The sequence below is a fragment of the Urocitellus parryii genome, unplaced genomic scaffold (assembly GCF_045843805.1).
Source record: "Urocitellus parryii isolate mUroPar1 unplaced genomic scaffold, mUroPar1.hap1 Scaffold_345, whole genome shotgun sequence".
In the NCBI taxonomy this organism is placed as follows: domain Eukaryota; kingdom Metazoa; phylum Chordata; class Mammalia; order Rodentia; family Sciuridae; genus Urocitellus; species Urocitellus parryii.
In genome coordinates, this window is record NW_027553130.1 from 82,764 (window position 1) to 100,691 (window position 17,928).

General features: G+C 34.7%; 1 protein-coding gene across 1 annotated transcript in view; it reads right to left on the reverse strand.

The window, feature by feature from the left end:
* The window catches only part of LOC144251976 (rho GTPase-activating protein 24-like), an 88,212-nt gene that overhangs the window by 14,795 nt on the left and 55,489 nt on the right, over positions 1-17,928 (reverse strand). The window contains exon 2 of the mRNA XM_077794580.1: positions 6,526-6,649. Within this exon, the coding sequence (XP_077650706.1) occupies positions 6,526-6,649 (124 nt within the window). The remainder of the gene's footprint in view (positions 1-6,525; positions 6,650-17,928) is intronic.

The following is a 17,928-nucleotide window of genomic DNA, read 5'->3' on the forward strand; positions in this document are numbered from 1 at the left end:
CCACAAAAACAATTGGAAAGAAACCCAGTTTACAAATGAACAAATAGCAAACAACAACAATAATAACAGCAAAAACAACAACAAAAAATACTAATCAATGTTTCCAAAGCTAAATAAATGTTTCGACATCCTAATATTTAGATTTACTTTTGAGCAGACCCCACAGGCTTCTTAGCATTGTTAACAGGGAAACAACTGTTTATAGTGGTTTTCAGCAGATAGCACAAAGTTGAGGTATCTAGATTCAGTTATTAGGCTAAGGAATTAAGAGGAAATGTCTACTTTCCACATTTCCATTAATTCTCCTCCCACATCTGAATGCTTATTATAAATTTGTTATACTTGAAGAAAAAAAAGACCTATCAGAATTAATATTATCAAAATGACCATACTACCAAAAGCACTCTACAGATGTAAGGCAATTCCAATCAAAATTCCAATGACATTCCTCATAGAAATAGAAAAAGCAGTCATGAAATTCATATGGAAAAATAAGAGACCCAGAATAGCTAAAGCAATCCTTAGCAAGAAGAGTAAAGCAGGTGGCATCACTATACCAGACCTTAAATTACATTACAGAGCAATAGTAACAAAAACAGCATGGTTTTGGCACCAAAATTGGTTGGTAGACCAATGGCATAGAATAGAGGACACAGAGACTAACCCACATAATTACAGTTATCTTATATCAGACAAAGGCGCCAAAAACATATATTGGAGAAAACAGCCTCTTCAACAAAGGGTGGAGGGAAAACTGGAAATACACATGCAGCAAAATGAAATTAAGCACAATTTCTCTTACCATGTCCAAAATTCAATTCAAAGTGGATCAAAGACCTAGGTTAAAACAATGACCCTGCATCTAATACAAGAAAAAGTAGGCTCCAATCTCCATCATATCAGATTAGGCCCCTACTTCCTTAATGAGACTCCTGTAGTGCAAGAATTAAAATCAAGAATTAATAAATGGGATGGATTCAAAGTAAAAATCTTCTTCTCAGCAAAAGAAATAATCAGTGAGGTGAATAGAGAGCCTACAGCTTGGAAGCAAATATTTTCCACTTGCACATCAGATACAGCACTAATCTCTTGGGTATATAAAGAACTCAAAAAGCTAAGCACCAAAATAACAAATAACCCAATTAATAAATGGGCCAAGGAACGAACAGATACTCTCAGAAGATGATATATAATCAATCAACAAATACATGAAGAAATGTTCTACATCTCTAGCTATTAGAGAAATGCAAATCAAAAGTAGAATTTCATCTCAATCTAGTCAGAAAGGCAGCTATTAAGAATACAAACAACATTAAGTGTTGGCAAGGATGTGGGGGAAAAGGCACACTCATACATTGCTAGTGGGACTGCAAAATGGTGCAGGCAATATGGAAAGCAGTATGGAGATTCTTTGGAAAACTTGGAATGGAACCATCATTTGACCCAGTTATCCAACTCCTCGGTCTATACCCAAAGAACTTAAAAACCTCGTACTACAGGGACAACAGCCACATCAATGTTTATTGAAGCACAATTCACAATAGCTAAACTGTGGAACCGACCTAGATGTCCATCAGTAGATGAATGGATAGGGAAACTTTGACGTGTGTGTGTATATATACACACACACACACACACACACACACACAGCAAAGTAATGAGTAATGTTCCATTACATATACATATATATAAGTAATGGAACATTACTCAGCATTAAAAGAATAAAATCATGGCATTTGCAGGTAAATGAATGGAGTTGGAGAATATAATGCTAAGTGAGTTAGCCAATCCCCCCCAAAACAAATGCGGAATGTTTTCTCTGATATAAGGAGGCTGATTCATACTGAGGTTGTGAGGGAGACCATGTGAAGATTAGAGAAACTCTAGATAGGGCAAAGGGGAGGGAGGGGAATGGAGAGGGTAAGGGGTGTAAAAAAGATGGTGGAATGAGATGGACATCATTTTCCTAAGTACATGTATGAAGACACGAATGGTATGAATATACTTTGTATAGAACCAGAGAATATGAAGAAATGTGCTCCATATGTGTAATATGAATTGTAATGCATTCTGATGTAATATAAAAAAATTTTAAAAAGGTAAGGCCTATCATAAAATCCTGTATTTTGTGATTTTTACTACACAGTTTTACATTTCTACAAGAGTGAAGTGCTAGGCAAGGTCCTCAGGAAATTACACTGAGATTTCATCTCACTTCGGTCAGGATGGCAATTATCAAGAATACAAATAACAATAAATGTTGACAATGATGTGAGGGAAAAGATACACTCATACATTGCTGGTGGGACTGCAAATTGGTACAACCACTCTAGAAACGGAGATTCCTCAGACAGCTTGGAATGGAACCACCATTTAACCCAGCTATTCCACTCCTTGGTTTATACCCAAAGGACTTAAAATCAGCATATTACAGTGACACAGCCATATCAATGTTTATAGCAGCTCAGTCCACAATAGCCAACCTATGAAAACAACCTTGGTGCCCTTCAACATGTGTTTCCTATATTTTAATCAGATGTTCATTACTGTTATGTCAGAGAATATTTTGCATGCATATGCAAACTAGACAAAGAGAAGCCTAAGCACCTCATAAAAAACTTTAATTTTTCAAAGACACAAATTATGAAACTGCCACAGTGAAATGCCAGTGCTATAACAGAAACATTTACAATGTACTCAAGGGTGATGTGTCACCTTTTCTTCCATATGTCTTTATGGATGCCAGCAGAACAATGACCACCATAGTTTGAGAGGCAGGAAGGAGAGTGGAAGCCAAGAAATCTTTATTTAGGACAAAAAAGTCTGAGTCTCTAATTAAGACAGGGAGCAAAATATGTTCTCTTTTGAAAGGCAAGTAAGGCAATTCAGATACTTTTTAACAGTTTTGTTGAGATACGGTTCACATACCACAAAATCATTTAAAATATGCGATTCAATAGAGTTTTTAGTATTTTCACAGAATATGTGCAACCATCACCACAGTCAATTCTAGAACATTTTCACCTTTTCAACAAGTAACCGAATATATTTTGACTATCACTCCCCTCCAACCTAGCTTTCCATCTGATCCCTAAGCAACCATGACTCTATTTTCCATTTTATACTTTCACATGAAAGAAATCATATAATCAATGGTCATTTGTGACTGACTTCTTTAACTTAGCATAATGTTTTCAAGACTCATTCTTGTTGTAGCATGTACTTGTGATTCACTTCTTTTGTGATGAGTAATAATCCATTCTCTAAATGTGCAGTCATGCATTGCTTCACAGTGGACATATGTACTGAGAAATGTGTTGCTAGGCAATTTTGTCAGGCAACCATCATAGAGTGGACTTAAACTAAGATGGCTGTGATGTCACTAAGTTGATATCCTCTTATAGGACCGCCATCGTATATGTGGCCCATCATTGACTCCAGTATCTACTTTGCGGAACATGTCTGTAACACATTTTGTTTATCCATTCTTCCATGCACGAACATGTGGATGCTTTCTCCCTTTTATTTTTTTCTATTTTCTTGATGTTGTCAATTCATGCATATTTGAAAGACTCAAATATGTGTTCATGTCTCTTACTTATTAATGACCCTACTTTTAAAAACTTTCATTTTTCATATACTGAAGAATATACTACCCCTAAGCCACGGACCTGCAATTGTGGGACACACAAAATAGATCACACTAGTGTGCTTTAAAGCAGAGGAAGACATGGGTTTTCTTCCTGGTTCTGTTACTCATAGTGTGACCCACAAAATGTGGGACAGAAGAAAAGAAATAAAAACACTGGTTTCAAAATATTCTAACATGTTTCATGAAACATTAAGTAGAATCTCATATAAGATAAAATTTTTAGTCACATACATTTTTTGTTTAAAACTCAAACTTATATCTTTAAATTTTAATTAATTGAGCACAGAACTAATTAATATTAATATGAACATTTAAAACTAAGACAATGGGTGTTAGTTTGCAATATATCAGAGTTGAAATTCTGTTGGTGTTGAATCATGTATTAATTTTTTAAAAATCCTATACTCAGAGGAATCACAAAAGATTTCTTGCAAATTAAATGAGTACCTTAAAAGCTTGCCTTGCAATCTCCTAACACTCTTCAGTTAAATAAAGATAGCCAGGGAAGATTTATTCTTTGGAGTATTGTTTCTATTATGAGTGCTCTGTACAAAAATACATCTCTTAAAAATAAACCCAAATCTATTTGTAAAACCCCTGAAGTACATTATTCCATAGGATAAAATATATAAATTCATTGACTACTAGAATATCACTTCCAGGTACAAAGAATTAAAGATTCATTGGGCTGGGGATGTGGCTCAAGCGGTAGCGCGCTCGCCTGGCATGCGTGCGGCCCGGGTTCGATCCTCAGCACCACATACCAACAAAGATGTTGTGTCCGCCGAGAACTAAAAAATAAATATTAAAAATTCTCTCTCTCTCTCTCTCTCTCTCTCTCTCTCTCTCTCTCTCTCTCTCTCTCACTCTCTTTAAAAAAAAAAAAAGATTCATAGATAGCTCTCACCTCAGTCTTACTGGGATTATTTCTGAGAATTCTGGGCTGATGGTACCACCTATGGCCACTGATTTTGGAGAAGCTAACAGGATCTCATTCATTTCTCTTGAAAATAATATACTTGATGGGAATAATTCCTCAATAAAAATGTTCCTTCAACAGATATTAAGGTTCCTCCTGAACTTAAGAGCCCCAGAAATCTGATGACAGAGGGGACAAGAGGTTCTTTAAAAATAATAGGAACTTTAAAAAGATACATCCTCACGGCCCCCAGAAATTTCTAACCCTGGAGGTGCTAGCAAATTTATACCAGTTGTGTTCATGTCTCTTACTTATGCCATGAGGAATCCTCTGCTACAACATTGGGCTGGGGGCTCAGCCTGTGAGTCTTTTCCAGTGTTTGACATGGTCACTTGCCATTTTAGGTTATGAATGGGGTGGCTACATAAATCGTCATACAAGTTAGGACACTGAGCCAGTGAAAGCTAACACTGTGCATAATTAGCCTGGTCTGGTAGCTGTAAACCAGACTGTTACCAGGCAAGCTGGAATGAATGATCACTCTGCTTAGGAAACTTCCACTTTCCTAACAGAAGACACTACTAAAAAGTAGACAAATTTAGGAATCGTATCATTAATCTAGTCTTCAATTAATGTCTTCAGTGAATCTTTCTGTTTTAATCTCCCTGTTTTGTTTGCTTTCTTGGTGGAGCTGGAATCAAATCCATGACCTATCATATACTAAGAATGCACTCTACCACTGAGCTACAACCATAGCCCAATACTTGCTATTTTAACTCAACCAACATTTCAACTTCTTCAACTGAGGTTTAAAAATTATTCTAAAATAAAATGCTGACTCAGCTTAAGAAGCATCAGCTACATGTGTAGGGAGAAAATTCACTTTGTGAATTCAGGTGCTATCAGTACACAAGAGACTATAAAATAAATATGGGAATTATAATTGCTTTCTTAAATGTGAAAGCAATTTAAAAATTAGTTTCATTTAAAACTATTTTTAACAATATTAACAAAAGAATTAGGCTTTACATTCTTGAAAATACATGTCATTGTAGATATTTTTGTATCATTTTTTGGTTCCATTTATTGAAATTTTTATTTCAATAATTTTGGTTTATATCATTCTAGTTTATATTTCTCACTAGATCAAAATCATATCTTTTATCTTTTCTTCCTCTATTTTGTTCTATTCATAGTAACTTTTAGCTTATTCTTTATATGATGCATTCTCAACAGTGTATTAAGATTTTTTTTTAAACAAACTTACTATAAATCTACACATATCTATATAATTCAAAGAATTTTTTTTTTGAAACTCCAACACTCATCAGATTTTCATCAAAAGATTTGGCATTCTGTTTTGATGCTATTGAGCATCTGGGAATTGGGATTTTTTTCCAAAGATATAAGTCAAATTTTGCTTGATAGCTAGATGTTCTTAACTAATGTACATTTATCATATGTTTCCTATTACTGTTTACCATTAGTTTTTTTTTTAAAGAGAGTGAGAGAGGAGAGAGAGAGAGAGAGAATTTTTAATATTTATTTTTTAGTTCTCGACGGACACAACTTCTTTGTTGGTATTTGGTGCTGAGGATCGAACCCGGCTGCACGCATGCCAGGTGAGTGCGCTACCGCCTGAGCCACATTCCCAGCCCTACTGTTTACCATTAGTAAAATGGAAAAATTCGAAACCAAGAAAAGAAAAAGCTTCTTCATTCATTTTTAAAATTCAATGTATTCAGGGAAGAAGTTGGTTATTAATGATATGGGACCTGAATTAAAACTGTAAGAGTTAATATATATGTGTCTGACAATCAGGTTAAATAATTCACTACTGATTTTAACATTCACCCATTTGAATTTAGGAGCTGATTGTAACATTAGCCAGAGGAAAGGAAAGAATGAGTCGGGTCTAACTTTCTGATTTTCTATGACTTTAAAATATGCTCACCTCCTCCAAAAGGTCCCCATATGACTCGGCGGATGGACTTCACCCAGTCTTCCATATCATTCTGGGTGCTCGCCATGAGGAGGTAGCTCTCATGATTTGCTGTCATCCGATCCCCGATCACCTCCTGTAAAAACACATGAGCACATTCAGTTAAAGATTCATCCAAAGATTCCTCATCATTAGCCTCCTAGGGAGTCCCTGAAACACAGACTGTGCCTAATACAGTCAGCACTAGGTCCTACCCAGTGACTTGAAAATATTTACCATAGTTTCCAAACGAGGGAAGAAAACTGCTTAAAAAGGAAAGGCTCTAATGTTTCCAGGAGAAAGCTAGAGAACAAATGTCATTTCCTAAACAAAGCCTGGGTTTTTTTGTCCTAGCAACAACCCATAGGCCTGAATTAACTCATAATCCAATCTATTCACACAGCTGCTGAATAGGGAGGAACTGTAGAAACATAATGAAAGAGGGAGAAGATGGAATAGTGGTCCCCAGAGCTTGGATTTTCGTTTGCAGCAGGGGCTGCACACTGCAGGATTCACTGAACACATGGCCAGGCCATTAGGACGTCATGGTTGAGTATGAGAGACTCAACAACACTGGATCCAGAGCTCCTCCCCCGACACCTCCTTTCTTTTTGCAGGGGTGAAGTGGGGTGGGGGGAGTACCAGGTTTGAGCTAAGGGGCACTCAACCACTGAGCCACATTCTCAACCCTATTTTGTATTTTATTTAGAGACAGGGTCTCACTGAGTTGCTTAGTGCCTCGCTTTGCTAAAGCTGGCTTTGAATTCACAATCCTCCTGCCTCAGCCTCCCAATCACTTGGGATTACAGGCATGCACCACCCGTGCCAGGCTCCGCATGCCTCCCTTCTATATGAGAAATCTCATTCCTCCAGGTCACACATTCAGGAGGGCAAAGAAATAATGAAGAGAAAGAAGACACATGGCTGGCCAGCAACGAAGGCCAATTCAACACTCTGATGGCACTCATACTTGAGAGTGAGATTTTGGAACCCCCCGGTTGTGCCTCCCTGTACATGTCCTTGGTTTCTCTTATTTTCCTCCAAATAATTCATGTATTTAAAACCCCCAAAATATCAACTTTGAAGTGCTAGACTACCAAAGCTTGGAATTTAATTTCTTAGAAATCTCTTATTGTGTATTGAATGGTAACCTAGACTTCTCCTTTATAAAACAGGGACAATCACTTCTGATCTTGAAAGTGGTCTTGAGGCATGATTGTCCTTATAACCTTGTTTTATATGAAAGGATTGTTGCTGAAAACAAATACAGTGATGGCACTGCTTCACTCTCTGAAAATAGTGTTGTTCCACAAATAGAATGATTAAAGAAATGGAATAGTAACTAGCTAAAATCTGATAATGTTAATATCATATTGATTTCTCAGATGCTCAAATAGCTATTGACATTTAATTTTCAAGTTTAAAACTAAGAGTTTTAAACTTGCAGCCTTGGGTTGGATTAATTCATATTCAAGTATTTTGTTTGGTTAAGATAGTGTTTGTTTGTAAGTGGATTTGAATACCATTGAGGGAGGGGCTTGCAGGCACAAATTGACAGTAGACACCCCTGTTCCCTACCCTTTCACACTTAACCTAATTCCCGAATAACTCTGAAGGCAAAATGTATATAGCAAGAGTATGTGACCTGAATTCTGTAGGGATATGTCCACTTGTTTCCCTCGGTTGAGAAGTACTGCTATTTTAGCACTAATATAAATTGTAAAAGAGGTATAAAGTCAAGGAAATTCAGTAACTTGCAGCCAACTAGTTGTGCACTAGAGTTGACATTTTACATTTTAATACAAATAGATGGGAACAGGGAAAGATTCCAAAAGGAACCACAGTAAATCGGTTTCTTAATGTTGACAAATCTCTTAAATACACAAGACTAGCCTTCTCACATCAGAGAGAAAATCTCACTATTAGGGAAACAATGATCTTCTTATATTTCAATCATTATTTTAAGCAACTTGAATCTGAAAAACCATAGACAGGAATCAGCAAACCCAGCATCTGCAGTTCTATCTTATACTAGATGTTTGACCTCTGGGGAATTACATAACTTCTGAAAACTCAAATGTCTTAAAAATACTTTAGAAGTAATAATCCCTACATAGTCAGTTTTTGTGAGAATTGAACAGAATAAAGTATGCAGAAATACTAACACCATGTAAGTCTAAAATAGAAATTCTATAAATATTAATTGCATCTTTTTTTTTGTTTTTCTCCCATTTTTCCAATGCAAAAGAGACACATTACATTAAAAATTACCTCAGAGCTATTATATTTAATAAATGTTTGGAAATAATCAGTCAATAACAACAAGAAATTTTTTTTAAAAAATCATTCTTTGATACATATACACATAACATACACATTAGAATTATATACTTCCATGTATGTAAATAGACTACATATTAATATGCATATGCATGGCTGTCTGACATGTAAGTGGCAGAAATAACTAAATGGCGACATAAAAAGATGCTTCATTTGGCATGGCACAGTAAGAACTAAGAATCTATTCTGTATTCTTATTCACTTACACCACAGTTCTGAGCAAAAACAACTACCATTTTGAAATCAGAATATTTTAATTATTGTCTTTGCCTGGAGGATGCTTAGCAATTCAGACAGCAATATCCTGCTGTGTCACTCCCAGCCCAGGCAGAAACAGCTCTAGTAATGAGAATGAGTGACAGCCTCTAGAGCTGGCATTTCTGCCTGAAAGCAGAGGAGAAGAGAATGATAAGCACAACTGGCCATTATTCCCCAACTTTTCATTTGATTCTTTATCTCTGCCAACGGTGTTGTGTGTCTGACCCTGAATCTCATTTAGACTGCCAATCACAGATATAAAATTCCATCTGTGAATTTCACCCATGGATATAAATCTTGATTCCTCAGTGTATTACAAGAAAAAGAGATTTTTCTACAAGTCATGGTGGAAATACAGATTCATAACTAACAATGTAATCAAAACTATTATATAGATTTATACAGTAGTCCCCCCATACCCATACTTTCACTTTCTGAGGTTTTTCTGAGGTTTTTAAATGAGGTCTTAAAATATTAAAAGGAAAATTCCAGAAGAGAACAATTTATACATTTTAAACAACTGTTAACACAATATATGGTTATAAATTTTCTTTTTTTGCTGTTAATCTCTTACTGTACCTAACATAACATGCCCACCAGGAATAAAGTGGAACTACTGGACAGATATAAGCCAGATGGTCTGTACTAAAAATAGGTGATTTCTAACTGAAGATGACATCTGTTGCATAATACCTATGTTCCAAAGCCTAATACTGTGCCTTGTAATTAAAAAGGGCTCCAAAAACAACTTATCAAATATATGATTTGATAAATGAGTAAACTCAGAACTTTGAACCATGTAGGTCAAGTTGGCTCTCTATGGGACTCAATGTTCTATTTAGCTATCTTAGAATTAAAAATATTTCAAGAGTTGAAATTAAAAAAAAAAAACAGCATTGAGCTCCATAATTGGAGTTTTAGTCATCTTCAATCCATATAGTATCCACAGATAAAATAGGTGGGTATGGATTATAGCATGTTATATAAGCCAGCACACATTTTATAGCATGTTATATAAGCCAGCACACATTCTGCATTCTTCAGTTTTGCTTTGCCATACATATCTATGCAGTTTTAATCTATGCAGTATATAAATTACCATAATTTAAATCATTTTACATGATGGTGTCTTACATACATTTTAAAGGATACATTACATTACCTTTTGGATGGTAACTAATATTGGTAGAAATGCTTTAGTGCTATTGTTAACACTTCAAGAATTTGTGATTTTAAGTAAACTAAATCCAATCATTCCATTTTACTTGTTTATATTTAATAAAAAGCATTTGTACATTTCACTGAAATTTTCTGTATGTTTGTGTTTGACATGCATTTTTTGTTTCTAGAAATACAATAGATTCTCAGAAATAAAATGGATACTTAACATTAAAAAAACTATTGAATTTAATAGAAAAGAGGCTTTTATTCTAAAATTAAAAGGTACAGAAAACAGTAAAAGAATGCATTATTCAAAAGAAAAGCTCAAATATCCAATAAATATATGAAAAAATCCTTTAGTAATTACAAAATAATAATTTAAAAAGATTTGAACAAATTTGCAAAGAATTTCTACCACTTGGAAGTAGTATTCCAAGATATATATGATAGCAGCTTATAGGAATATTGATAATATTCCTTATGATACAGCCACTGACAGAATTTTGAAGCTTATTAATATGAGTTTTTATTACACAAAAGTAAATATAAAAATTTTATATGACATCTCAATTTTCATATAGGTAAAAAGAAAATAGGATACTTACTTGAAATACATAATAATTTTCATAATGGTTACCTGTTCATGCTAGGATTGAGAATTCTCTTTTTGTTCCCCCTTTCTACATTTGTGAACCTTCCAGATGTTCAACCTTGCATTATTTTATCCATGTGTTATTCTAGATGTCCCACTAACCACTAGGTAGGTTATATTTGGGAGGATGACCTATGCTTTAAATAACAGTTAATGTGCCTTCCATGTTGTTTTTTGCTTGTTCATTTGTTTCATAGAAGGCTTTTCAGGGACACTTAGAATGAACCAGCCAAAATCACTGGAGTCATCCCAAACTCTCTTTTTTAAGTAACCTGCACTAAACTTGTTATAATACTAAATTCTCTACCCAGAGGTGTTCCCATTATGCCCTTTTTTCTAAATATGTGATGTATGAAGAAATGTGGCTTCCAACTGAGCATAGTCAGGAAGGTACCTTCTCCCCATGAGATGATGAGTGCTTCCTGTGTGTACATGTATGATTATCCCCAGTAAAAGCCCCTTGCTTTCTGTTAGTCAGTTTTTCAATACTGTGACCAAATAACCTGACACAAACAACTTGGAGAAGGAAAAGTTCATTTTGGCTCATTGTTTCAGAGGTTTTAGTCTTGAGGGCAGTCTCCATTGCCTTGGGTCTTAGGTGAGGAAGAACATCATGGCAGAGGACCTTGGGGGGAGAGGGAAGAAGCTCAGTTCATGGCAAATAGGAAAGAGAGAGAGAGAGAGAGAGAGATACATAGACAGATACAGAAAAAGGAAGGAGGGGAGGAAAGGAAGGAAAGACAGAAGGACAAGAGACAGTTCTCAAGGGCACACCCTGTGGAACCACTACATTCTACTAGGTCCACCTCATATTTTTCACTACCTCCCAATAGTCCATTCAAATTATAAATCCAAACTATAATACTTTCTTTGCTCAAGAGATTTGGAAAATTATGTCTGTCCAAAGTTCACCTTATTTGCTGCAAATAAGAAAAAAACCTTTCTTCACTCTTTTATCCCTTGATTGTGTTTATGGGCTTTCCATTCACCAAAAGGTGGACCCACTGTGTGTAATTATGGTTCTACCATCATTATCTATCATCAGAGAAAAAAAGAATTATTTAAAAGGAACAGATGATAGAATCTCTAAGGTCATGAAGACTCTGAAAAACGAAAAGCCAAGGTGAGCTGGAATTCAATTATCATTAACCATTATAGTTTAAGATTGTTCCTTATAAGCCAGGTCTAGCTACTTGGCAGGTGAAGGCAGGAGGATTGCTATTTGAAAGCAGCCTAGGCAATTTATTAATATCCTATCACAAAGTAAAACACATAAATAAATACATAAAAGGGGGATTGCAGCAGATATAAAACAATGGTAGAGTACTTGTCTAGCATGCACAAGGCCATGGGTTCAATCCTTAAAAGCGCAAAATTTTAAAATAAGCATTTTTTTAAAAAAAAAAAAACAGCATTTAGTGTGAATTCTCATTTATCTATAGAACCTCTTCTTTCTCTTTCCAGATATTGATTCCTGAGTGCATTTTCAAATGGGAATTTTGGGACAGGAGACCATCATTGTTCAAAGTACAGACCATAACTAGGACTTTCTGTATGAGAAAAGGAACCAAAACCATTATATGCAGACCCTTCTATAACTTATACCTAAGGAAATATGTACTGAACTTATTGGGTAGAAAGTTCCCAGAATAGTCACTGTTATGGTTTGGATCTTAAATGTCCTCCTAAAGCTCAAGTGCTAAAGGCATGGTCACCAGCCTGTGGTGCTATTGGAAGGTAGTGGAACTTTTAGGAGGGAGGAAGTTAGGTCACTGAGGGTGTGCCTCTGAAGGGGAAAGTGGGACTTCAGGCTCTTCTTCTCTCTCTCTCTTTTATGTCTTGGCTGCCACATGGTGAGTAGTTTCCTCTGTCATGTGCTACCCACTATGATGTACTGTGCTGTCACAGGCCCAACTACCATGGACTGAAACCTCTGAAACTATGAACCAATATACATCTTTCAACCTTATAACTTGTCTGTCTCAGGTATTTTGTCACAGAAATGGAAACCTGACTAACACAGTCTTAAAGTATTTGAGTTTTGCTATTTTTTCTTTGAAGGAAAAGAAGTTGTCATTCAAATTGTGAAGTAAAAAGTAAAACAATGTGTCAGAAGAGACATACTTATATGTGTGTCTTCTTCAGTAAATAAACTTCTAAAAACATGCCGTGAATCCATCATTAACATTTAAAATTTTTTTAAAGTTGCTTAAAGAAAAATGCAGTCACAGACATTTGAGTTAGTTTCCAAAACATGATCACAGTACAGACCTGAGGGCATTTTATTGAACACCTCTAATGTTGTTAATAATTTCAAGGGTGAAATGTTTCCTCATTCCTAATTGCAAATTAGGTCAGAGCTAGGCTGTTGTACTATCCATTTTATTGTAGATTACAGAAAAATATTTTAATATTCTAAATAGAGTTATTAATTCTCACTCAAGCACTTAAATTTTTAAGCATTACTTTCCTGGATACTTAGTTTGGGTCTTTATTTTTTGGTAGAACTCTAATGATGAACTGTAAGAAGTAAAGTATTTCTGAAGCATTATCAGTGGAAAATTACCGAGATGGAAACAACTTATGCCCTTTTATGGAGACTGATATTTGGAAAACAACAAGAGTTAACATGAATTACAAACAGCCAACTATGGGCTTCTATGGATACTATCACTTCTTAATAAATAACAACAGCAAAATAATAAACAATACACAGTTCACAAAATAAGACCAGAGAACCAACTGAACTCACATTCAATATTTTTTTCACAATTAAATTGTGTTTATTACAGAGATTTTGTCACCTGACAAAGTTTTGGTATGTTTTTCTAATTAAGCTTTTCCAAGTATTTCTAATGCAAATGGTGGTTTAAAAAATAGCAGAAGGGCAAAATTTCAACACACTGTCAGTAAAAAATTTTGATAACTCAACAATAAGAATATTTTAGAATACCTAAGTTAGAAATGAGGATTAGCTAACAGCTTTGTAAAAAGTAAAGTTGTATAACTCTACAGTAAGATTTTTAAAAATATTTTAAACCTCTAAACCAAAAACATGAGAATTAACTAAGGACCCAGTGGCAGTATTATGTTAGCAGTCTGTACCACATAAAAAACACATTAATAAATGGTATATTGTATTATAATAAAGTTAGTAGTACCTTTTAATTTCATGAGTGATTTATCATATCACTTGACATATTACCTATGCCCTGTATTAGGTCATAGAATTTTCATAATAAGGAACCATCCTGTAGTACATAGCTACCTTACATTTAAATTCAAAGTAGCTATAAATGAATATTTACTTGCCTATTATAGATTGATTGGTATATGTTAATCATGGAAGGTTTCTAAGAATTCAATTTCAAAATGTATTCTGCCCAGGTTGCTTCTATCGTGCTTTTCCTCAAATTCCACTATAAAAATATTTTAAAGACATTAAAATTGGAGTGACAATACTGTCTTGATCAAACGACAAATACAAAATATTTGCTGAAAAAGAAGTATTGCAAAATGATTAAGAGTTGTGACAAGAAGGTCAGACTCCTGGATTCAGAAGAGTCTTTTATCAGCTGTGAGATCCATTATCCTCAACTGAGGGTGTGATAGCTCCCTCCTCAGAGTGTTATTGTGGATTAATGGAATGAATCATACTATAAAATACCTCAAGTAGTGCTTGGGATATAGTTGGATCTGTTTTGTTATTACATTATTTAACACTTTTAGTCCTGTATTTTTAATAAATTAAATATTTAAAAACTTAATTCCTTTAAAATGATAGGAAGGCAGCTTATTTTTGGAGAAATGTTATTCTGAATATGTTTATAAAGGAGTCTTTTAATAAGAAAGCACCTATCGATTTATTTTTCAATATGGATTTTTACATTGATCATTTTACAATAGTACAATTATGATATTTACTTTTATTTTATTATTTTTGTAAATTTGTTTTAAATGATTAATGAAACTTCTAAAATTTCAAATAGATTTAAGGGTTATTTTCACATATTTTGAACTCATTCTTTCAAAAGGCATGGTGTTTGTGCCTAGCACATTATTGATAAGAACTATGTAATTTATTATGTTTTGGATATCAATTTCCCAGGTTGTACTGGGAAGTCAACAGGATTTCAAGTTAAGTCCAACAATATAGTTTCACTTTTTGTCAGAGGTTTAGAATCTAATAACTTTCTTCTCAGTATCTAAGTAAATTCCTCTGATTGGAACTTCTGAGAAGGTTGAACATTTCCTTGACAGAGCTGAAGTATCTAAAATTTATGTCATCCTCTAATTTAACTTAACTCAAGTTCAGAGCCAAATGAATTAAAAAAAACCTGATTGGAATAGAAGGATAGGTAGACTAGATGGCATTTACATTCAGATCAGTTTTACTCCAACAGTTATGAGATGGTGTCTCAAGAGAATGTAAGGACTGATAGAATCGTGGTACAAATGGAATAACACTGAGAGTCACAGAAGCAAGACAGGGAGTTTGCTGACTTGCATGAATCTAAAACAAACTTTTTTTCCATCAGAAGGTCTCTTAAGAGTTCAAGTGATGACTTGAAATATGAAAAAAAAAATGGTGAGGAATATTGGCATTTCTTAATAAGCCAGGAGTACAAAACAGAAACCCTTGAGAAACTTGACAAAGAGACAAAATTCCCTAGGTAGGGGGAAGAAATACTCTGGAGTTCTACTGAACTCCATTCTCCCCATAAACCTGGTAATAAACCCTCCACGGCAGTATTTCTCAAAGTGTGATGAAAACTACAGGAGGATAGGAAACAGCCTTAGCAGGACTTGGGAACTTGATAAAAATGAGAATTCTTGGGCTCCACCCCAGATCAGTTTCATCAGAAACTGGCAGTGGGAACTCAGCAGTCTGTGCCTCAAGATTCCTGCCAGGTGAATCTGATGCATGGTGAAGTTTGAGAATGGCTGGTCTTGTAAAAGAATTTGCTGTAGCTGGTTGAGACTATAAACTTTAGAATTCATATATTTCAAATCACTCTAATCCTGTTAGTTTGTATCCATGTCTTATTCTTTCAGTGACAGCCATTCAGTCAGAAAGCACTAAGCTTTAAAGCTATGGATCACATAACTTATCTAATTGCCTATTTGCATTGTAAATGATTAACACTCTGCAACTAGTTCTGCAAGGACATGCCATTCAAGTTGATATTAGTGAGTCTGGCAAATTTGTGAGCCTCATGCATTAAAGATACCTTACTTTTATCAAGCTAAACATTAAGGAGTTTCTTTTTGCATTTGAATATAAATTCATTACTCTTCTTTCCCTGGTGCCTAGAATTTGATGAGTTAAACAGAACATTGAATTTGGAGAGACAGACCACATTTGAAGATTGAGATTAAAATGCTAAAATCCATTTAAAAAATTCCCTCATACGCCTCTCCTTTTATTGTTTTTGAATATTACAAATCTGCAAGGCTAATAAATTGCCAGTTGGCAATTGCAGGGTAAGTTAGTTTACAGATTATCTTTATTTCCCTTGGATTTTGGCGAAGCAGAGAATTTATTCATCTATGGAACATATTTGTGGAGCACCTGCTGTTGTTCCAGTCACTATTCTAGGTTCCAAGGGTACAGCAGAGAACAAAGCAAAGGCTGGGGCGCAGGGTAGGGTCTGGACAGAAGACCCTACTCTGATTTGGAAATTACCAGTGTGTTGCTACTTGAAGACAGTGACCTGAATTATGTCCCTAGGGAAGACCATAGTAAGAATGGAGAAAATGTAGGAGGTAAGAAGAGAAATAGGAAAGACTTGAGTTAAGAAAGACAGCAAGTGAGACTAATGTTCTTGCGAAGGGGAAGTCAGACTAAGACTTAGTGAGTACAGACCAGTGAACTAGGAAAAATAAGGTCACTGGATGATCAACATGTGGATGGCCAGATGAAGCAATATGGAAACTGACAACTTTGAAAGAGCTGCCTCAATCTACCAGGTCAGCATGAATAAAATTCTGAATATTCATAAGATTCTGAAGGACAGAAGAACAGAAACAGCCAGTATAACTGACTCTTCTAGACATTTCCATGTAAAGCAGAGCAGATGAATGTGGGCAGCAGTTAGTGGGTAGGTGAGCTGAGGCACAAAGAGCAAAATACGAGAAATATTAAAGAATGTTTATGTACTTAAGGGAGTTACTCCCTGGATAAGGAAAAATTGACAATGTGGGAGAGAGAGATTTTCAAGATATTGACATTTCAAAGCTATGCTCAAAATTACTCACTATCTTTAGAATTTTTAATAAAGTTTGAAATTAATGTAATTGATCTCTCCTCAAAGTTTGTTACTCCCAAATATATAAAACATCTAGAAAATAATCATTGAAAGAAAACTAAATAACATTGGACAGCTATTTCTTTATACCTCGGTCAGATGGCAAAATAAAAATGGAAAGGGTTAAACTCATAAATAATTTTTAAAATTAAACTTTATTATTTTATTTAAACCTGATTTTTATTATTTATTCAATGAGAGATTTTTGGCAACTTAGATTAATTGGAACAATTTTCTTCATGAATCTCTCTCTCTTAGTTTTAATTGCCATAGATGCTAATTATCCAGTTTTATGTAATAGTTTTACAGAGTTTATTTAGGCATAAAAAAGAGAACTATTTCAAAATAAAATACTATAATAAATACTACAAAATATAATTACTCAACAACTAGTGGTTATTATAATGGTATAAAATTAAGATAAACCTTTGACTTTGGTTTGAACTTTGTTTTTTTAAACAACTAGAATTCTTTTTGCAATCAGAACAGGGCAACTGTGCAGTATACTTTCTCTCCCATAGTTTACATCTCACTCTTCTGGATCTCATAAGTTCTACGTATGTATGTGTTTGGGAGGTCAAGATGTAAAATTCTTCTCAAAGTTCTGAGATTTTTCTCAGTGCTGTAGGTAAAGGCACACTGTTTGACAGGGCACAC